Raw genomic sequence first — 23,659 nt, 5'->3', positions numbered from 1 at the left:
TTCAAGAAGGATTTGAATGGCCTGATTCATGAGGTCTTGTCTTGAAATGTCCCAAGAGACAGGACAGATAAAATTTTTTTGGGTGGGGTGGGGGTGGGTTGTGTGCATTAGGAAGTCCAATTGTAATCCTGACCTAATAGTGCTGAGCACGCAGGCACCTGCCGTTGACTCCTCCCATTTGGAGGCAAAGAAGGCTAGGCGACCTCCAATAGGTGGGGAGAACGGGGGATTACTTAGAGTGACTGCAGGAACGACCCCCATTCTCCCGAAAAGGGCTGTTTACCAGTATAAGGAGCTGGGTGGTAGTCGGCTCTCTTCCCAGAGGAAGAGAGAATTTTACGTTTATCTCTGGTTTCTATGAGATAAGGTTCCAGAGCATCGCCAAAAAGCTTATCACCCGCGAATGGAACTGAAACCAGCTTCCATTTACGGTGTGACTCTGCCTGCCAATTTCTGAGCCATAACAGTCTTCTTGCTGTTACTGAAGATGCCATGGCCCAAGATGCAAATTTGGCGGAATTGAGAATGGCATCTGCAGTGAATTCTGCCATTGCGATAATCTTATTAAGGCCTTGGTGAGACCGAAGGTCAGATGTAGGCAATCTAATCTGGAGTTGGTGCAGCCACCGTATGGATGCCCATGTGAGTGTGCCAGAAAATGGGAATGAGGCCAGAACCGGAATGTCAACAGAAGGCACTGCCAGGGAATTGTCCAGGGCTGTGCCGACGTAAATGCTTATCCAGAGAAGATGGGTGAGGACCTGCCGAAGGGGAAGCGCACTGTTCCTTGACCATGTTCAGGAACAAAGTGGGAGAAGGCAAAACCCCTGCATGCACTACAGGCTTGGAGAAGAACGAATCTCCCTGGCTAGAGGGAATTCCTTGTGCCTTGGGAGCCACTTCCTCTAGCGACAGCTTGGCAGTGACCAAGGCCATGTTGAGTAATGGCCTGAAGAGAGAACGATTGAAGACCAATGCAGAGGATGTCTGCTCTGGGTGAGAGTCCTCTTTCTCTGAAAGATTTTGGTCAAAGGTCTTGCCCTCTTCACGTTCTGAACAAGAGGAGTAACTGTGTTTAGATGGTGAAGCCCTTCCCTCCTCATCAACCTCCTCCCATTCTAGTAGAGAAAAATAGACCCTGAGGTCCTGGGGCTTCTGTAAATCAGGGTGATGAGGCAACTTATAGATTGAGAAGGGCCTGAACTCTTTCTGGAGGTCGAAGGATTTGCTTGAAGGCTTCAGCCAATCCCTGCCTAATGGCCAAAGAGACAACATCTTGGATATCTCCTGGTCTATGCTCAAAGGTAGGGGCAGAAGGCCCGCTGTTGAGGGATTGAAGGTGGCTTCAGGCCTTGATTGAGAAGAGGTTCGAAGCCTGGAGGGAGGGGGAGGAGCATAGGACCCAGAAGCCTGTTGGAAATAAGGCCCAGATCTGCTTAGATCCTGAAGATCATTGTACTGCAAAAGCCTCAGGAGACAGACACATAGATAACTTCTCCTCCCCTGGGAGGGCTTGGCTGGGGCCCACAGGTATCACCCGAAACATGCTGTAGTTGCATTCCCTTCTGTTGAATAGTTCTGTTGAACTGCCTCTCTAGGACTGCATGTCTGCACTTTTCTGCCCTCAACTCAACCTGAGTTGCCTTCTTAGGGGCTAGAGCCTTAGCTCTGATTTTAGCAGCCATCTCCTTCTGGACTGATTGGATGCGTTACCTACAACTTTTTCTCTTATTGGCTTAAGAGACTTCCACTGGGGGTGGGACTCTGCCTAACCCTTATCTTGCTCCATTTGAAGAATAAAGGCTCTTACGAGAGAAAGAAACTTTTTGTAAATTTTTGTATTAAGCCCCTTAGGGTATAAATTGCCCCCTGGGGTTACAAAATGGCCACTCACCTCAGGGTGGAAGGCTTCAATCCAAGATGGCTGCTGACTATGGGAAACAGGCTCCAAGATCGAAGAATTTCTCCTTAGGCTATAAAGAGCCCGGAGTGAAGTCAGCAAAGGGCAGCCTCTGGCCACACGATCAGCTGGCTGACGCTTGTATCGGTTTGCCAATCACTTTTTACGACTGCTCAAACCGCAGGAGTGGCGGAGGTCTACAGACACTGCCCAACTTGCCTGAACAGCAACGCTGCTCCCAATGCTGCAGGAGAAAGAGAGCCCTGCTCTCCTGGAAGAGCAGCTGCCCAGATTCTGGGAGCTGCTGAAGCAAGGAAAAACGGTACTGAAGATCGCTGGTGAGTGCTATCTACAGAACCTCAGCTGGCTGAAACTGTTATCGGTTTACCGATCGCTTTTTATGACCACTCAAACCGCAGGCATGGGGGAGGTCTACAGATGCTGCCCAACTTGCCTGAACAGCGCTCTGGCAATGCTGCTCCCAACCTTGTTTGAAACGAGGAAAAATGGCACTGAAGATCGCTGGTGAGTGTTATCTAACAGAAGCTTTCAGAGACACAGCTACTGACTGAAAGGAGCTGAATTAAAAGCTGGGGTCTCTTCCGGGGGTTGGCTTTTATATCTTAGTACAGACACAGCTAAATGATGTCATACCCATCCTGGGCTCTCGATGCAGCATGGAGGAGAACACACGTATACACACACACCCATTAATAAATAATTCAGTCAAGATCAAGATATATATCAAGCTAATAGATTTTCTCACCAAACACTAAATTTATTTTTGTTTATTCATGATTTCTTATAGAAATGATTTCATAAATAAAGCAAAATTTCCTTTTAAACACCAATATTATGAAAATACTTTATTTACAAAGAAAAATATAGAAGTAGGACTTTGGCAGTACAATTAATCCAAAGGACATTACATTGGAAACTTAATTATTATCCTTTCCCAAAATACAAATTAATAATTGCTAAAGACAACATCTAATTTATTGTACCAATTCTACCACATAAAGAGATAGAAATGTCAAAAATATACTTGGACAATATAAGTGCATTGTGAGGTATGCAAAGCATTTTAGTGAAAAACAAGCAAACAAGAAACCTAACCACTGGATTTTTTTTAAAAAAGCCCAGTTTAACGGTTAGCAACTATTGTAATGCAGGTAAGCGAAAGATGTTGCTAAGCGAAAGATTTGTTAAGTGTTTACCCCCCATTTTACGACTTTTCTTGCCACAGTTAAATGAATCATGGCATTTATTAAGTTACTAACATGGCTGTTAAATGAATCTGGATTCCCCATTAACTTTGCTTATTAAAAGGTCACAAAAGCTTATTACATGACTCTAGAACACTGCAACTGTCATAAATACAAACCAGTTGCCAAGCATCTGAATTTAGATTATGTAACCATTGGGATCTACTGTATAACTGTTATAAGTGTCAAAAACAGTCATGTCACTTTTTTCAGAGCCATTGTAACTTTGAACAGCCACTAAATGAACTGTTGTAAATTGAGGACTACTTGTAGTTAAGTATGTTAATGAGGATTAGTGAAGCTGATATGAAATTTCTGCTTTTTTTCAATATAAAACCATATACATTACAAATACCTAAATGAATATTCTATATGGTTAATATTCTTAGCACAAACATGGGGTTTAGCTATCTTCATTTTCTCAATTACAGATTAAAAATGTGTAATTCGATTAGCAGAAGAAAAATGAGTACATCTGCAACATTGCCTTTTTGGGAAGAAGATTCCTAGACAGTATGACTTTATGAGGATACGAAAAAGGCAAAACAAAAAAAGACAGAATTTATTAATGTTCTGCATTTCTGTAACTAAGACACTTTAGAAGTTAAATGATGATGATATTGCAAACAGAACACAATATTCTAAAGCAATGCAAGAAATCTGAGAGGAGAAACAAGTATTCGGGTTTATTGTACTTATTGCAGATACTAACAATTTCATATAAAATTCTGACACTGGAATTTTAAAGCTTAATGTCAAAATCTGAAACTTCTAACTTTGCTTTGTGGATAACTAATAAAAATAGGTATCAACTTCCTAGGAGTATGTACAATTATGTATACTTACCTGCCCTGCAGAGTTAATTGTTCTGCCAAGCCTAATAATTCCTATCTTTCATTTAATCATCATTATAGTAAAGGATATTTCTTACCCTAATTTTGTCCACAAATTCTGCAATTCTACAAGGTTCTGAATTCAGATGCAAAACGATATTTAAGATTACCTGCATATATAACACCTATCATTCCTTAAATGAAGCATGTATTTTCTTGGGATAATATCACTAGTGTAAAATGCATTTGGTTTAAGGAGCTGCAGACAGATGTTATGTGTTCACACTGATCGCTCCAAATCAGTTTACTTTTGAATTTGTATAGTCCTAGTTTTAGACTTTAATACACATAACTCAGGGAAGCATGGTAAACCAAATGTAAATTGTCAGGCAATAGACTATAATGCTGTATATCAAATATAAAAGAACCATATAATCATAGTATCCACCCAACCACTTCAACTGTGCAAAAGTTGGCATGCTCTGGAGTCCTTTGTCAAAGGAGCCTGGAAACACATCTCTGTAATAGTGCCTGCCCTCTTGAGTGAGGTTCCCCCCAAACCCAAATTGTTCTGAGTTATTCAAAATAGTGACGCCCTGGGGTTCTTCACCTAGGGCCTCTGGAGAAGAGAGTGAGACTACTTACTTTATTCCATTGGGTCTGTCATTCTTGCCATCTTTTATTTATTTTATTGTAATTTCTTGGCTGTTGTGAACCATCTTGAGTCAATGGGAATTGGAAGTTTAATAAATTACTATTATATTTATAATGCTAAAGACTATTTGGGATGAGACCTGTTAATGGCAGATATAATAGTTTAATCTCAACCAGCAGTTTGTACTAATTTTTTTTAAAAAAATCCATTATTTGCAGCTATACCCTGAAAGTTTAATTAAACCAGCTGGAATTTGCCACAGTTTAACAAAACAAAACTCAAAATGCCTGCATTTCATTGAAACAAAACTCAACAAAGATTCAAGTGTTTTGGCCATAGAAACTAGCAGAGGAACAAATCTCTTAATCTGAAAAACACTGTGGTCGCTGTTCTGAGCATAGGGAAAAAAAACATGCTGTGAATGAAGCAGGTCCGCTTTATTCTTTCTTGGACGTAATGCACTTACAAACCAAAAATGGTTCTAGTCAGCATTACTGGCTTCTGCCAGCCAGCTCGCTATCTGGACTCGCCACATTCCGCCCCTGTCTTTTCTTGGCTTGCTCTTGTAAGCAGTCATCAAGCCTGGATTACTGGTTCCTGAGCCAGTTGCAGTAGCTTTGCCCATCAGGATCTTTGTACTTTTGGACCCCCCCCCCCCATGTGAGTCCCTTCCATCACCTGGCAACCAACACCCAACAATGTGCACTCCCCATTCTGTGTGTGTGTGTGTGTGTGTGTGTGTGTGTGTGTCAACTAAAACGTCAATGTTGACAGCTGTGCAATGCACTATTACGACAACAAAAAATACTAAAAATGTAACTCTTTGCTATTATATTATTTATTTATTAGCTTTGTATGTCGCCTATCTTCTCTAGAGGCAACTCTATTATACAGAGGTCATAATAAAGTCCTGCAACAACACTCAGGCAAACATGACATAGGAAATAATGGCTCCTATAGCCCCTATCTCCTTTTGCTATCTCTAATTCACCAGAAATATTTCCAACTCACTTATAAAACTCAAATCTCTCATTCCTACCCAGCACCTTTTGATGTTTAGACTGCAGAGATCTCTCATAATCATAAGTCACATGGTGGTTGTATGATCAGTGCTCACCTCCTTCCTCTTACAAACATTGTTGGGAGAGGTATGGTCCACAATCAATTTAAAATTAATGTGTTTTACATGTCATTTTCCTTGAACTACCACTAGATACTTAAAAGTAATCTTTTGGCAATCTAGTAAATAAAATGCAAACGTAATAGAACATACAGACTGAACTCTCAGCAATCCTGATATCTCTAGGGATTTAACCTTCACTTCAAATCCCAGCAATATATTCTACTAAAGTTATACACTGGAATCTAATGGTTTGATATATTTAATCAACTGATTGTACTTCAATATAATCTCTATCCACTGCAACTTCTCCAGGTTTCAGAGATGAAACTTTCCAAATCACATTTCCTGCATGTAAAGATTGTGCATCACTGGCTTATCATTCTTTCTCTACAAGGACTTTAGATGAGTAGCTTTAGTTGACCAAACCTATTTGCAAATATACAGAAACATGACTATCTGACCAGCAGACTTCATTTTTAACAAAGAACATTCCTGTATCTTTCTGACAACATGCAAGATTTTAGCATTTGTTTAAGTTCTTCCCAAGTGCTATGTAGATATAATTTGAAAACATTTAAATGTATCTAAAAGTTCTAAATTAAAAGTGATGTTAGTATTAGACACACTAGAAACATGTAAATTATAGGTATATTTATTGTCCCCAAACAGAACAACAAACTTTCATCTGCTGGATATTCTCTGCATTAAAAAGTATGTATAATCTATATTATTTACAAGTGTCCTCATTATTATTTCTTCTTCTAAACATGCTTTTATCCTGCCTTTGTTAATTTTATAACTCAACGCAACAAACATATCTAGTATTCCTTCCTTCAAAGTCATTCAGCTATCTTTCATGCCTAAGCCCAATCCAGAATTTTGTTTCTTAATATGTAGTCTGATGTCTTAACCACCAAACCAAACCTGTCCTCTATCTTCTATTTATCACTTCAGTAATAATTATGTTCATATGAAGGATTTACATAAGTAAATGAACAAATAGTTTCAAAAAGTCTACTTCCAGTTTACAGCACATGCCTTATGTCTTAGTCTATACTATAAACTCAATTTTCTATTTAATGTATCAGTTGACTTAATTTTTTAATGCAAGGACATTAGCTATTCCACAAGTTTGTTGGAGCTAGTGTGACACTGTAATGTAGATATTTATATCAGCCCCAATCCTTCTGCTCTAACTTCAATTAATCAAGTGGCCAGACTAAATGCCAAAAATTGATATTATATGCAAGATAACAAGCAGGTTTTTTGTATGGCACTCATCTCATTTAACACAATCAGCCAATATAGGAGCCTTCTGCTTAACAAAAACCTCTTAACAAATATTCTGCAAATATCAACTCTACCTTTCCAGCAACTTAAAGGGTAACAAAACACTGGGATATAACAAAATAACTTAGGATGTTTTGGAAGGATTGCTGGTTTGCGTCTCCAAAGCACTGGAAAAATAAGTGACTCAGTTTTAATCAAGACTTCTTTTTCACACCAGTAATTTCTAGAGCAACTATTCTTGACATTTCTTTTACAAATTTGTTTGTCAATGTTAAACAGCTGCCTTAACATAAGATGGTATGATGTAAACAGGTGTTCCACTGAGGACACAGTTAAGGAGAAGAATGAAATCAGTCATTACCATTTACTACATGCATGCTTTACAAGTAGACCTGGAGAATGCTTAATAGAAATACAAATGGCAATTATCTAATGAGGGATTAATAGGTATGAATATTCACATTTAGATTAGATTGAGTAACAATACTCATTTGAAGTCTGTTTTATAGACAAATTGGAACTCCGAAGTAACACTAAACTTTGTAACTGCTTTATTCCAAATAACATTATTAATCTGGCATTGTATTATCATTCCTATCACCTAATGCATTGAGAATAGCTAGTTGGATACAACAGATCATATAAGACTAATGCACCATGATTAGAAGAAGAAAAAAGAGCCATATGAGATCCGCATCTTAAAGAACTATGTTACCAATCAGAAAAAAGTCTCTACCTTCACATTGGTTTCTTGGAAGGATCTTCCACCTTGTTTTTATCACATTTTCCAAGATCTGCAGGCCATAATACTGAAAATTGGAGAAGTGAAATATGTGAATATACTGGAGTTAATAACAACTTTCAGGATACTCATTTGAGCTGACATCATTCACACTTTATTAAGATTATGTTGATCAAAAACAAATCTATCACCCATTTACTAGTTTTTCCCATGCATTTTCCTCATTTTTCCTTTGCTAGTCTAAAGCCCTGTTTAGTCATGATCACACCAGAGGGGGGCAAATAAAAAATGTTTTGGGAAACCAAATTAATTATCTTTAGGGGAGAAAATCAGCAGTCAACAAAAATCATGGCCTAAATGACTGTTTGTAGCTTCCAAATATACAGTCAAGTTTAGCAACTTGGATGTTTATGGGCTTTCTGTCATTTGAATTGTTAAGGTTAGGGCTTAACACTAAATCCAGTAACATCTTCAGAAAAATCTGCTTCCTAAGAATTGGTGCGTTTCTTAAAGAACAGCAAGACAATTCAGGTTTATTTCAAGGTACAATAATATCTCCCCTATAATAGCCATATCTATAGTTTCAATATTAATTTTTGTATTCAGTCAAAAGTTCACCATTTTCATATATACCTTGAGGTTGTTTTACCTTCCAGGTAAGCCTGCCAATATATGTTTTGAAAGCAATGTATTTATAGGGAATGAAAATTCTTCAACCCATTTTATTCCTTTTATCTCAGCATAAAAATATTAAATATGACCTCTATTATAACTTGCATAGAAATAGAAATATATTTAAAGAAATAGCACAGTGGAGGAGGAAAAGGGGTCAAAGACTTGCTGATAGTGAGAAGATGGGAGGCAATACCTGAAAGGCAAAATTAGGCTTCAGTAACAAAATGCTGGTCAAGATTTGGCCAAGAATAAAAGTTCTTCAATACTGTTAGTGTCTATACAGAATAGGGTAATTTTAATTTCAGCCAGAGGTATCATGTAAGTTCATTTTAAATGAATAGCACAATGTAGACTGTCCCAAACTACACTGTGCTTCCTTCAAAGGTTTTTGAGACTTGATTTTAGCTTTTCGTGCATTTTTCCTTCAAAGTTTATTGTTTAATCTCTTTCAGATCTAATAAGCTGTTCTACTTTCAGTACAGAAGTACTGGTAAAACATTTTAAATTTATAGCTGCAATTTAAAATACTATAGTTACCTATGAATGTTGGGAAACACATTATCTATAGCAGTGGACTGTTGCTTGCTGTTTCTTCAGCAGGCCTCAGTTTAAAAAAAAAAGAAAGAAAAAGCATAACTACATCTAAAACTGAACAGCAGGTTGCTTTCTGGGCAATCGGAACTGATGCCAAAGAAACAGCAAGCAAATCTTTAGCAATTTGCAAATCTCTTATTTCTTCTTCCTATTCCACAATGCATGCAACTTTGTTGTACTGTGGCCTAAATCTTAAATGAACAAACATTTCTATAGAACAGTGCTGGCATTCATGAAATAATAGCATCCATAGCAGCCAAAGCACCAGACATGAACAACAGAGTGTCATGACAAGACTTCACCTGTTACGATGATTCCCTCTAATCAAAACTGTACAGTAGATACCAGTGCAAGTATCTTTCTTGTTTTAATATTAGTTCCACTTCTCTTAAGACTAACTGGTTTCCAACATTAATTTCTGTCCCCGGAGAGGATACCCATCAGTGTAGCTGGTTACAGATCTAGGAGTTTCAGAAACAAGTTTTCAAATATTGACTACCACAGGGATACACAAAAAGCTGAACAGTTTTTACAGCTCAAAAGTATAGCCACCTCACTGCCATCCTGCAGCAAGTTCTAGAGACACAGAATGGCAGGAAGCAAAGTTTTCTTCTTATTGATACAGAAAGATGCTTAGAATATATCATGAATAAACTTCTATTTACCAAAATTTCACCCAATCATCTGGGGCAATAAGAGTGCACAGGTATAAAGCTATTATCACACTATTCTATTCCATCTGCTTAGCAGTTATGAGCACTTATGCATATAAAGTATGGGTACTTAGGTAAAGCATCTTCTCAAAGTTTCTACAACTGATCACTCCAACACTAAGGACTTATTTACCAGAAAATTACATTATATGCCCTTTTCCAGGCTCACATGATTAATGCAACTTTACTTCAAATTATTCTGAAAAGCCCATATTTTCATTTAGCCTGGAGGATGGTACTAGACTCTTTCACAAATGCACATTTAGTTACATATATGCAAAGCAGAGCAAGCAAATAGGCAAGCATGTTTTTCTTTACTTTTGTTATGCAAGTATTTACACTTAGTTCTAAAAATTAACATATTTTTTTTAATTAAAGCCCCTCCAATGCCTACAATCTCTTTAAAAAGTTCTCAGGACTACCTACAAAAATTTATGCACATAAAATTGCTAGCTGTAGAACATACTCTACTGTATGTTTCTCCAGGTCTCAAAAACATTTTCAAAATAAATGATAAAATTAAATTAAAAAAGATGGGACAGAAATAGCAAATTGACAAAATAATGTATCATGATCCCCATGGCAGAAATTTTTAGGGTCATTTATTCAATGAACCAACCCATTCCCTCCCACCACCCAAGAAACCAAAACAAGGAAAAAAAGCAATTGATGAACAGAATTCAGTTAAAGGGAATCAAAAGGGTAGACCTTGTGGAGGCCTGCCGTCAAAGCCTAGCTGTGTCAGTTGCACAGGAAGACACCCCTTTTCTTCCTATTACAAGCAATCAACATAATGGAACATTATGATTAATATCAGGTAGTGTTAACAGCTTTAAGAAAAAAAATGACTGCATAAAAGCCAAATGTCATAGTGCATAAATTTAGCACCAAATCATTTGCAATTTATGTAAATTGAAGAATTCTTTACCTGTTGCTTTCTTTCTGTTCCTCTAATCATCTCATTTTTCACAAGACAAATTTGTGTTTTAAAAAATACTGTTGATAAATCAACTTAAACATTAGTAATGTCTGTGAGTATAAAAAGCAAAGTTTACCAGGCAAGCAAACAGGCAAACATGGTTACTTAAATTTAGTACTTTGAGGAAGTTCTTAACCTTGTCCTAAAATTTACGAAGCCTTTTTTTAAAAAATAAGACTTTGATAAATATCATCCAAATTCTGTAGGAACTATTTGAAGCATGGCTGCACATTATCTAGAACAAGGTATAGCAAAGTATGTGTGTGCACGCAAAGAACATGGCCATGCACATGTTTCTTCAGCTATATGACAACCACTTTAACATGTTTGACAATTTATATTTAAACCTCTAAATTTTCTAGATCAAAAACAACTGCAGAAGGCTGAGAAATGTCCACTACAGCCAGCCACTATCCTGATGATATGGCTTAACTGTATTACAAGTATAAATTGTATTCAACAGAAGAAAGTATCTGGGGTGCCTAGCCTGTTTTAAACTACATGGAATAATACCAATGTAAAAAAAAATTGAGGAACATACTTTCCCTCAGTTATGTGCATATGACTTTCATTAATATAAATGAAAGCCAAACACAATCTTAACATGATACAGCTATAAAATGTTATTACACTCAAATCTGTTCATATTCAAACCATAATTTTAACACCAATCCCATGTGACTCAAATTCTCAAGCCTTTTACAAGAAAAAGTAACCAATAACCTCATGGAAATACCATGTGATAGTATAGGGTTAAGTTAAAGAGACTTGCAGGAACAAGCAAAAAAATTAAACAAACACTGAATCTAAAAATTGAGATACCTTCCTCAAAGTCTGAATGGAAGAAAGGAAGGACTCAATTAAAAATCATGTACTTACTTTGGTGTTCATATTCTGAGAGAATTCCAAAATAGTATCAACTCTTGTCCATGCATCAGGGTGTTCTTTTAAGTGAGTCAAGACTTCTTGTGCCATCCTTTGCTAAAAAGTTAAAACACAAATAATTAATACCAAAGTAGCTTGCATAAATAATTTCAAAATAGTGCAGATTTCAAATAGCTGAGACACATGGAATAGTCACCAAGTTCCAAAAATCATAGATTTTAAGATAGATGTTAATGCATTCTAAAGTGCTCAAGTTAGCAAAAAGTCACATCAGGAGACCAGTATTTCCTTATAAATGGGGAAACTAATATTTGATCACATACACCACTTTATTAAAGTTCTAAAAAAATAAACCTCTGAAAACACCCTTCCGGACAAAGAAAAATCTCTATATTTCCAATTGTAACTTGAAAAGCAAAACTGTGAATATCTACTCACAACACAAGTTGTGAGATAGATATGTAATAGAATGCTCTCAAGAAAAACTCAAGCTATGAACTTAGAACATGAATGCAGGTAAGTAGCACAGTAAATTTTTGTAGCATCCAACTTTAGAGCCTAGCATCTAGTGTCAGAAGTCCCGAATACAAATATAAAAGCTTGGATTGTCTCTTGGACTTATACATTCTAACACATTGGATATTATTCCCTAACTTGATTAAACAATGCAAAATTAATTTTTAAATATTAATTTCTCTACTCCTATTCGCTATTGTAAATATCAAAGAAAGTTAATTGAAGAAAAATTTTCATTAATCCTGAACATGAACAATGGTGCCAAATAATCTGTAAACGTATATGTTTTGCTTGGTTCTGGGCAGCATGCAAATTAAAAACCAAAGAAAAACAACAGAAAAGGAAAATGATCATCCTGGTGGAACAGACATAAGAATCCTCACAAATATAGCCCATTGCCCATCCTAGCCCAGGATTGAGGGAAAAAAAGTCATACTTTCAAGGGCTATTTAAAGTAGAATTGGGGACATTCAACTTTCCAGGTGGATACATCCAAAAGGGAAGGTTGGAAATTGGGCAAACATTCAGGACTATTGGATCCAGTGATGATTTCATTAGAAGGATCATTGCCTCCTCCAAAACTTCCCTCAGAGAGGAAGTCACCACCAGAGAGACTAACAATTTTTTCCCAGGAAGACTTCACTAACCAAGGACAAAAATCTAACAGGTGGCCAGATTAACTAACCCAAAATTCATGTTTGTTTCCTCAGGAATCAAATTCTTCCCAGGTAAGTGAGCAGGAACATGTCTCATTCACTATTGGATCTCATAAACAATAAAACTAAAAGAGCTATCACCAAAAGTTTAAGTAAGCTATTGGCCTTTCAGTTCAAGTACTGTGATGCAATCTGTACTGAATGTGACCATCAGCAGATTATATTATCAAAAACTCTCTCTAAAGTGTTCTGTGATTCTATTATTATAGCATAGGTAGTCCTCAACTTATGACAATTGAGCCCCAAATTTGTTGTTAAGTGAGACATTTGTTAAGCAAATTTTGCCCCATTTTACCTTTCTTATTATAGTTAAGTGAATCACTGCAGTTGATAAGTTAGTATCTGTTATTAACTGATCACGTGACCTTAGGACACAGCACTGATCGTAAATATGAACCAGTTGTCAAGCATCTGAATTTTGATCACATGATTATGGGGATGCTGCAAAGGTCATAAGTGTGAAAAACGGTCATGTCACATTTTTCAGTGCCGTTGTAACTTTGAACAGTCATAAATGAACTGTATATTATTTTCTGTATATTATACAAATAAGCATATTAATACTGTAATATTACTGCTTTCTCTGGTCACTTTATTACAAGTCAAGCTATAAGGTCATTCTTAAAGAGAACAACTTGTTTATTCCTTTGCAGATTTGAGTATACTTAAATCCCTTAATGGATATCTAATTTCCAATTATGTACTCTACCTGGGCTCCTTCTCCATGATACAGGCAGTTCACCACATTATCCAACAGATTTATATCCAACTTCTGGTTGAAATCCAGCAGCTGCCGTGCTGCATGGTCTGCTAACATTGTCATAATTGCTGGCATAGATTACTGAAATTGTAAAGAAACAAATCAAGTGAAAAATAATTTAAATTTTTCAAAATTCAGCAAGGCATTTTACAAAGATGATTACATTTTGAAGAATTGATGACCATGAAATATCCAAAAGGACAAAAATTAATTTCCAAATTATAGATTTTAAAAATGGGATAACAAGAGGGGTTTCATCTCAGAAGCTGGGCTGGCACAAACACTAGAATAGTTGGTGGACAGATTTTGTTTCAAGACATTATTGAACCAGGCCATAAGATTAAACCATAACACAGATTGTTTGAACACTGTATGTTCCGTGAATATATTGGTAACCCAGTTACTTAGGTGAACTGAAGTTTCTTCAATGTTACGTTTAAGTAAAAATATTTTATTCTTACAAAATAAATCATTAAACATTACACCCAAAATTAAGTTTGAATTTTAATGTATCTTTATCTTTATTGTAAACATGTGTATTGATAAAGAATGCAGTTCATTTTCAGTAGAATTAAAGTGCAACAATTTTTGAAAACTATAGTGAATTATTTGCCTTCTTCGCAAATTCACTAAAATGATCAGCAGTTGGAAGCCTGTTGCCTGTTTAACATATTACCTGTAAGAAACACCCATTATTCCTTTCCTAACTTTTAAAGGACAATCCTATATATGTCTATGCTAATCCTACCCTATGCAAAGGTTCTACTCAAGTTAAATAGGATGTGTTCCCATATGGGCAATAGCTTTCCTCTGATGCTCACCAGGAATACAGATTACAATGCCTACTAAATGTTGTCACTGATTATAACTGATTGATGATGGAATTGTAGTTCAGCAGATTTCAGGATACTAGATTGGAAGGGTATTTATGACTAAGCCTTCCAGTGGTTCATATTGTTTTGAAAATGGTCCCATTAATATTTACTATTGGAATCCATAATATAAATGTGTAAAGAAATAGCTAAACAGATGATTATGTTGAGGTTGTTTTAATCTGGCAAATCAAGGCTGCAATCTCATTCATTTACTCTACAAAGCCCTCTATTGAATTCAGCAGCTCTAACCTCTCTTAAGATTGAACTTTAAATATCCATAGAGTACTCTTATGGTAAATTGTATATACCTTTTGCTATTAATAACAAATTTTAACTATATACACACCTCCAAACGTGATATTTATGTATATCAGATAAATAATTTCTATGCTATTGGAAATTACTTCTTTACTTGGTGTGACAGAATAATATTCCTTACATCATTGTCCAAAACAAAATTAAACATATTTTTCAATATCTAGTTATACTGTTCTCTGGTATTTAATTCTGTAGTTCTAAGTCTCAACAAACACTATTTCCATTCCCGGTTTTTCTTGAGCAGTTAATATGCACATAGAAACTTTGTAGTGGGCATTTACATGAAATTTCCACTGATACTTACCTTTCCTTTAAGAAAATTATTTTCTTAACTAAGTTTGTAGTAGTGGTCAAGTTAGAAATTGAGAGACCATAAGTTCTAGTGCCACCTTAGGCACACAGTTAGCTGGGTGACCTTGGGCCAGTTACTTTCCCTAGGTAGGAGGCAATGGCAAATCACTTCTGAAAAAGCTTGTCAAAAAAACTGCAGGGCTACCCAGACAGTCTCAGAGAATTGGTATGGCTGAACAGAAGAAAAAACTTCACTATCACAAGGAATGGTGGCTTATAAGAACCAGTTCGATATGATTGCATATTATAAACTTAATCAATGGAATGGAAACATTATTACCACATGAGCTCATTAAAATGATGTAGCTGCTTCTAATAGACAGTACAAAAGGGCAAGGGTAGATACCTTACCACTGTAAGATCTCGATACTTTAAAGTTAATGCTGCATATATTTACTAATTGCAAAAGATAAAGTGAAAAAAGCTCTTAAAATTGCAAGCTTAAAAATTAGACATAATGTAAACTAATTATTCTAATCGGTATATCTAGTTTATCAGTAAATACATCAAATATTTGAAAAAAGAATACAATACCATTCGAAATAAATGTGGGCAACCATCCTTCAATGTTTAGGGTTAACAAACTTACAACTTGAATAACTTATCTCTGCACTTCATTTAATTCCATTAACTTCAGCACAACCAATTCATCTTTAGTTATCAGTGTGCTACTAAATGTAGGCTTCGCGAAGTTTTATATTTGTTCACAATTAGGTACTTCATATAAAATCTCATCAGATAAGCTGTGTAAGATGAAAAACCTTTAACTGACTCCAAAACGTAATATTTAAGGACTGCAGTCTGCCCCTCCCCGTACAAAGACGCTTCAGTAATGTTTCCTCGAAACAAGAAATTAACTTAACAGAAAAATTAGCGGATTAAAGAACTTAAGGCTTAATTAAAAATGGGCCAGTAACATAAACAGAGAAACCGTACGCACATGGATATCCAAGGGAGACCGCTACGTTCACACTTATACACATACACACACCCATTGGTTAGGCCTTGGCTGCCGCCCTTCCACAACAGGCAGACACGCTGCAGAACATGCGACATCCACGCTACTGACATACAACTAAGCTATGTGACTTTATTTTCAGAATTGTCCCAAAGATATTTTCGTTTTTCAGCACAGAGCGGACCACGCACAAACAGATTATTTCTTTTCCGCCCTAAGACCAGTAAAGAGCACAGCAGGGCCGCTGCAGCCCCTCCCTCCTTTCCCTGCTTTCTATACAGGGCCCCCACGTGATCCAGGCGGACGTTTCAATACTGCTGCACGGAGACACACAAAAAATATTTCTGGAAACTTCCACTCCTAATAATTCAGATAACGCTTGTTCTTTTCTCTACCCGGTCCCAGTCTCCCGCCTTGTCCTTCATCTACCTATAAGAAAAGGTCCTCCTTTCATCTCCCGCCAAGCCCTTCTCTCTCCCGCTTATGTTTTAGTATCCAGCTCCAGTTTCCTCATCTACACTTGCTGCTTGCTCGTCCCACCGCCATGCTCCAAGGATGGCCTAGGTTGCTGGAACCTGCTACATTTTCCTTCCCTGTCTGATTACTTTTATTTCCGATTTCCCAAACATCTTCTTTGAACTTCGTCTTACTCCAAAGCTGGCACCTACTTAAGGCCTATGAGATACACGCCCCTTTCTCTTTCTGCTTTCCATGTGGCTGCAAGTACAAGTCTTCAAGAAGGACCCGCTTATTATCTCTGTATTACGAAAAAGCTTCGTACTCCCCATTTTTGTGTTCCTTGGAAACAAGATTACACACCGTTTACTGTATACAGTTTAGGCCTGGGGGATGAGAACCATGATTTCAAATAAAAACTAAAATGCATCTGAGAATTGCTAAGCATAAAGCAATCTTTCCAGTAGATCTTTTCACATCCAGCCCCTTCCACGAGAGTTCCAGTTGATTTCTCCAGGGATTGCTTTCCTTTACACCCCAACTTTCTTCAGCAAACCCCCTTTCCCCTCCCTTTCCAATGTAATGACCCATACACGTGTTTTCATTGATTGAAAGTTCTCACTTACCTAATTGAGTAGCACAACTATTTCTTCTAGAGGCAAGTAGTGGAGAGGAGCAGTTAAAAAAAAAAAAGAAATCCAAGCAAAGCTAAAAAGCACGAGGAGGAGGAGTGAAGAGATCTGTCCAGCCTTCCTTCCTTCTCAACTCCCCAAACAGATACAAAAGAAAGGTATCTTTCTCTTTTCATAAGCAGTCCAAAAGTCATTCAAAGCCCACCCACCCTCCCCACAACTCTCCGACTAACAAATGGGGATGGAAAGGAAAGGTGAATTACAGAAAAAAAAGGGGCAAAGAGGGTAACAACACACAAATCACTTTCTGTTTCTTAAAGTTACAAATTCGCCCATAGAAAAAAACAGGGCTTGGCCATTCATTCAAATGTGTACCCAAGATTCACCCTTTTCCAACCACCCCGAAAAGACACACGAGGGTGAGGGTGCGATTTGATTCGAGGCAAGTTCTTCCACCAGGCAAGAAAGAAGGTACGTACTCTCTACTGGTTTCCCTCTCCCGCCCTTTCCTTAAAACATTAAGTTGGAGGGAGCGTTTCTACACCCTCCCCACATAAACAATAACTTATATTTTAAAACACAGCGATTTTAAGGAGACTCCCTCACTGCCTTATACAGGTAAGCAAGTCAGGCTGAGCACTGAAGTTGAGGGAGACCTGCCAATTGGGGAGGAGGGGGGATTTAGGGGCCTACAACACACCCACAGCACGTTCCTTCCCACTCCAAAATTAAATAGGCTGGGAAGCTAGAAAACGCTCACTTGGTTAGACCCCCACGCCTGTTTTGGGAGTCCCTAATTTTTTAAAAAACTCAGAAGCACTTTTCAACCACCCGACTCTCGGGAGTCAGTCAGACGGCCAGTCTTTGGCTGGGCTGTCTCCCCCTTTCTTTCCTCACACTCTCCCACTGCACGGGTTGCTTTTCCCTCAGTTCACTTCCATACCTAACCTCCGTCCCTTCTCTCTATTTTAAACCCCTGCTTCTCCTCCTGCCAATCCACTCCTGCGCTTAATGAACCCCGCTCTGCTTCCTCGCACACGCGCGCCCTCCAGCAGTTCCTCCTCTCTCTCTCGCTCGCCCGCCCCTCCCCACACGGTAAAGGCGGCAAAGGAACCGAGTGCGTGGGGCGACTGCTTTTCTTTCTCTCGGACACAATTCCCCCCCCTCGCTCTCACTCGCTCTTTCGTTTCCCCCCCGGCTCTCGCTTTCCTTCGTTGCTGCTGCTTCTCCTTCCGCTCTTCCCGCTCCTCCTCCTCTAGTGCCACAGACTCGGAACCGGCTCAAACCGGTTCAGACTGGGAGATTCCATCTCGGTTTAGTTTTCAGCCCATGGCGCCTCCGAGCGTGCGGGAGGGGAGGGGGAAAGCCTCCACCCCAAGCCGCCCTGTCTTCCCATTGGCTCCAAGAAATGACGGAAAGAAGAGGAGGAGGGAGCTTCAAAGTAGAAGGGGATCCGCATACACACATAGACCATCTAACGGGGTTATAGGCAAATAATAGATCTCGGCATTTCATTGGTTAACCGGGACATCCATCTTGCTTACACTACCCCTTTCGAACGGGCGAAGCTCTTGTGTGAGAAACCTAGCTCTTTCCCCCCTCTCGTTCTTACTCTTTCCCTCGTTCTTACTCTTACAGGAGTGGAGAAGAATGAACATACTGAAATGCAAGAAAGAAGGAAAAGTAGCCGCTTTTTTATTGGAGCAGGAGGATCGTCTCTCTTATTGTTGTCCCGCCCCATCCCCACCTCTATTTCTTCCCGCCTCGACCTTTTTTTTTTTCCCTTCATGCCCCAATGTCTTCAAATAGCATTCACGAGGACTGGTTCTATACTTAAGCCCTACCTCTCATTGGGTGGCAGCTTTAGATGACGTCAGGAGGCGAGCTCGAGGCGGAGGAGACCGTTTACGGCAGAGCTCGGGGCGTCGTAATTGAAATTGTGAGCGGAAGATGCTGAGGAGGAAGGAGGCATTGATCAGGCGACGGGTAGAGACGAGAAGGAAGGACGGAGGGCTCCCTGTAGTTCAAGAGGCGATGGTTCTTAGCATTTGGAAATTAAGATAACCGTGGAGCGTTCCTTTGTTTCTGAAAGAGTTGTTACGTTGACCTGCCAAACCGTCGAGGATTCTTGCGACACCTGCATCGTTAATCAATTTATACCTTAGTCACTAAGGCTAAGCGTTTGAGCCTGGAAAGTGCTCTTTGATTTCGGTTTTTTATGTTCACCCATGGAAACAAGGGAATAGTTTTCTCAACTGGTACTCAACAGGAAGATTGGACTACAGACTTGCCATGACTGGCTTATTGGAAATTTAGTTTGAGAAGTGTGCCATTATTTACATTTTATTTGAATTGTTAGAATTGTACCTCATATTTCCCTCAGAAGGTCCTCTTCTGCTCCTTGTCTCTGGTTTCACATGCCTTATTTTTCTAAAAAATACTAAAAATAGTTTAATATTAATATTTCTTGCACAAATAGAGCTTTCAAATATGTTAACTATATTAATAAGTGCACAGAATACATTGCTCAGTAATTCTTAACTAATATTTGATCATGGATTGCTAATGCATTAGGAGTATATAAATACCACCTTGTGCATATTCAGTAAAATTATACCAAACTTACTTAGCTTTCTTTTCCCCCTCCCCATCAACTCCTCCAGTATGTCTATTGGCCAACATTGTAGTGTTGAAAGTTAAAACCCACCCCTCCTAGGAAAATGAAATATTTTAGGATATACTAAAAAGGCAGAATACTTCCCCTAAAAGAAGTAGAAACTCAGAGAGGCAGAAACTCACCCCTCCCAACCATTGTTAATGGCCCATTAAGGCCTGGGTCAGTCTTCTCCATAACAAAGATCTGCCTCCTTCAGGCAGACCCATAATAGGAATCCCAAAGCCCTTTCATTACATCATCATCCAGCAAGGCTCAACCAAGCCTGGGACGTAGGACAGCCTACAGCAGGGATGGCTGAGGAATTCTGGGAAATGAAGTCCACAAGTCTTAAAGTTGCCAAGTTTGGAAACCTGTGGCCTGCAGAGTTGCCCCTTCATGCCCCATGGGAGTCTGACAACCAAGCAGAATACAAGCTCAAATTCAAATCCCAACAAAGGCATAAAACCAGGGACTCTCTGCGCCTCTCTTTTTTCCCTCAGGAGCTCCAGGGAATATAATCCTGTCCACCATTAAACCATCTTTCCAAACAGCCTCCATGTTTCCAATGTCTTTTTCCCCACTTGGAACTGAACCCTGAAGGATATTTCTTCCAACAGTAGAATCTAAGCTGAAAGATTATGTCTTATCTTCCATATGTGATCTCTAAATTGGCTAGCAATTACTAAGAAACTATTAACAACTCTTTGTGCACTTTTTAAATTTGCTTACTAATAAGGCTAACCTGGGGTCTAATGCAATATTCTTCTTTTCAAAATCTGCATATGCCAGACATTTTACAAAACCTTTGAATTTTGCACAAGACCCACATGTGTACATTAAGTTTCTTATATTTTTGCCAACACTTTTGCCTTGGTATTTTCCTAGTATTGTTAATTTCATCATCCAAAGAGTTAAAAACCATCTGTGTAGTAACTTAAATGTTTTTTTTTCGTGATTTTTAGTTGATATTGATTTAAATTTTGCCAATACAGAAATCCAAAATATACTACAGGTAATCCTGAAATTATGGCCAAAATTGGGACTAAAATTTCTATTGTTAAGCAAGGTGATAGTTAAGTGACCCATGCTGAATTCTATCTTTTTTTATAGTAAGTGACCCACTCCAGTTAAATGAATCATGCAGTGGTTAAGCAAATCCAGCATCCCCCATTGACTGGTCCTGGGATGGTCATAAATGACAATAAGGTGACCACAAGATACCAGTACCACCCTAAATATATGCCAGTCGCCAAGTACTGATGAGTTGCGGGTCCCAGTACCAGGATGAATCAGCTGACGACCTGCACCCAGACAGACTGTCTGGGTGGGCTCCTCTTGATGGCAAAGATGACAGACACAAAGGTTTCTTTTGGTGAGAGGAAAAGAGCCCAGAGCAAACTTTGCCCCTCTCTTTTATTGTGCAGCAAGCAGGGGGGTGGGTTTAGGTTACATGAGGTTAGACAGGAACAGGAAACACTGCCATATATGGTTAATCCTTATGCTATAGCTGACTCAGGATTTTGTACAGGAACAGGAAACATTGCCATATATGGTTAATCCTAAGTGACTCAGGTTTTACACGTAGCTGTTCCTATAGTGTCACCCTATATATGTATTGTATGTGTATTGGGTTGTCTGTGTACGTGACTTCCTACTGATGTGTCATATCGCAACATCTCCTCTGTTTTTATCTTGTTTTTAGGGCTATTTACTCACTATCCTCACTGTTATGTCCAGTCTAGGTCCTCCGACTCATCCTGTCATAGGTTCATGAGAATTCGTGGTTCCCCTTTGGCAGCATCTTTGGTGAACTCGTTATCAGAGTCATCGGAATCTGAGGAGAATTGCAAGAGGGCCTTTTTCTCTATTAGCGCATTAATTTGTTTTTGTTTTGAGTATAAATCCGAATCAATTTGGCCAAATTTTCTTTTAAGGATTTCTAAGAATTTACCTATCACACATGGTCCAATGGTACATGCCAACAAGAGAAGGATAAGTGGACCAGCTATAGCAGATAACAATGTTGTTAACCATGGGGAAAGGTTAAATAGTCCTTGATACCAAGTATGTTGTGAAGTTCGTTCCTTTCTCTTAATTTTAATCTGGTGTCTAGTTCTTTCATGGAATCTAGGACAACTCCTGAGCTATCAGCATAGAAACAACACTCTTCTTTAAGAGCAGCACATAGTCCCCCTTGTTTCAAAAACAAGAGGTCTAGGCCTCTGCGGTTTTGTAAGACCACCTCAGATAAAGAGGTAAGAGAAGTTTGCAAGGCAAGAATGGATTTTTCGACCCTTCTAAGATCTTCATCTATGGTGGCACTTAACTGGCGAAGATGCTGATCAGAAGTAACAAGGCCAGCTATACCTGTGGCCGTCCCAGAAGCCCCCAATCCCAGCAGTACAGTTAGCATCAAAGCAGTTACTACTTCTCTTTTTGCCCTAAGGTTATATTGTCTAGGTTCTAGTAAAGAAACAAAATCTTCTGAGTTATATACATCAATTTTGGGAAACAATTGTACCTGAATACAAAATGATTTTTTTTGTCAATAATACATAATCATTTCAGCAAAGTCAAAATGTAATTTGGGGAAATAGGAAGAAATCATGGTGTAATTAGTTGTGGAGCTGAGTATTTGTCCATAAGCGTCCTTGATGACCCATGTGATGTTGTGTGGTTTGTGGGCGTTAAGGCTGGTGGATGTCCCATCAGTCCAGCGAAACGAACAGCCAAGCAGGAAGAAGAGAAGTGCTGTCATCTTTTTTGGATGATGGCTTCGCTGGTTGTGGGCGGTGATATGGGCGGACACACCTTGCAGGAACCCAAAGAGTTCTGTCAGGAAGCTGGACTGCTGCGTAGCCTCGACCCCAGGTGATCAATTCGGCAGGTCCTTTCCACGCAGGATCAGGTAACTGTCTATAATAGACTAGTGGTCTCGAAGTGGGAACAGGTGGTTTAGTAAAGTGTCGAGATGCAGCAGACAGGGGAGGGGTGCCAGTGAGATTGAGGAAGTTAAGCGTATACAGACAAACATTTAACACATTTTGTAATACTGGGAGGCTAGGGGGGCCTTTAAGGCCTTTTGACCCCATGTATCGTTGCAATGCCAATTTTAAGGTTTGATGAGCCCTTTCAACAATAGCTTGCCCCTGGCTATTGTAGGCAATCCCAAACTTGTGGATAATGGACCAGTGATAGCAGAACTCAGAGAATTGAGAGCTGATATAGGCTGGTCCATTATCTGTTTTTAGAATTTTTGGCGATCCCAGCACTACGAAGGTCCGAATACAATGATTAATAACATGCTTTGACGCCTCTCCCCTTTGAGGGGTGGCCATAATGAACCCTGAATAGGTGTCAACAGACACATGAAGGTATTTCCAAGGGGCAAAAGGTGAGAATTGAGTGACATCCATTTGCCATGTCTCACAAGCCTCTATGCCCCTGGGATTAATCCCTTGAGGAAAAGTTTTTGCTTGCAAACTGCAAGTGGGACATTGTTGGATGATTGCCTTTGCTTCTTCCAGAGAAATGCCAAATTGTTTAACCAAAGCCTTTTTGTTTTGATGAAAATAACTATGACTTTCCCCTGCAGTTAGAGGGGAAGGTTGGGGTGACTTAACAGTGATAGGAAGTAATTTACAAGCAGCATCAGCTACCTGGTTTCCTTCTGAAAGGAAACCTGGGAGATGTTGATGACTACGTATGTGGGCTACGAATAGAGAATGGGTCCTAGATTGAATGAGCATTTGCAGCTGAAGCAACAG

General features: G+C 38.7%; 1 protein-coding gene across 5 annotated transcripts in view; it reads right to left on the bottom strand.

Annotated features, from left to right (window-relative positions):
• XPO1 (exportin 1) overlaps positions 1-18,591 on the bottom strand; it is a 60,051-nt gene extending 41,460 nt beyond the window's left edge. Inside the window, exons 1-6 of one of the 5 annotated variants that reach the window (XM_087930282.1) lie at positions 18,412-18,582; positions 17,231-17,256; positions 13,596-13,727; positions 11,649-11,750; positions 9,380-9,538; positions 7,803-7,875 (exon numbers count right to left, since the gene is read on the bottom strand). Coding sequence is in view for 3 of the 5 variants with exons in the window: in XM_026696071.2 (XP_026551856.1) it covers positions 7,803-7,875; positions 11,649-11,750; positions 13,596-13,721 (301 nt within the window). In the remaining 2 variants the exon portion in view is untranslated. Of the gene's footprint in view, positions 1-7,802; positions 7,876-9,379; positions 9,539-10,498; positions 10,563-11,648; positions 11,751-13,595; positions 13,728-17,230 lie in introns of all 5 variants that reach the window. The other 4 variants (XM_026696071.2, XM_087930273.1, XM_026696072.2 and 1 more) reach the window with 4 other exon arrangements.
• Between the last annotated feature and the right edge of the window lie 5,068 nt (positions 18,592-23,659).

Source organism: Pseudonaja textilis, chromosome 1, assembly GCF_049901715.1.
Source record: "Pseudonaja textilis isolate UNSWEBS1 chromosome 1, rPseTex1.2, whole genome shotgun sequence".
In the NCBI taxonomy this organism is placed as follows: Eukaryota; Metazoa; Chordata; class Lepidosauria; order Squamata; family Elapidae; genus Pseudonaja; species Pseudonaja textilis.
Note: the sequence above shows the minus strand (reverse complement) of the source record. Positions and strands in the feature narration are given on the sequence as shown.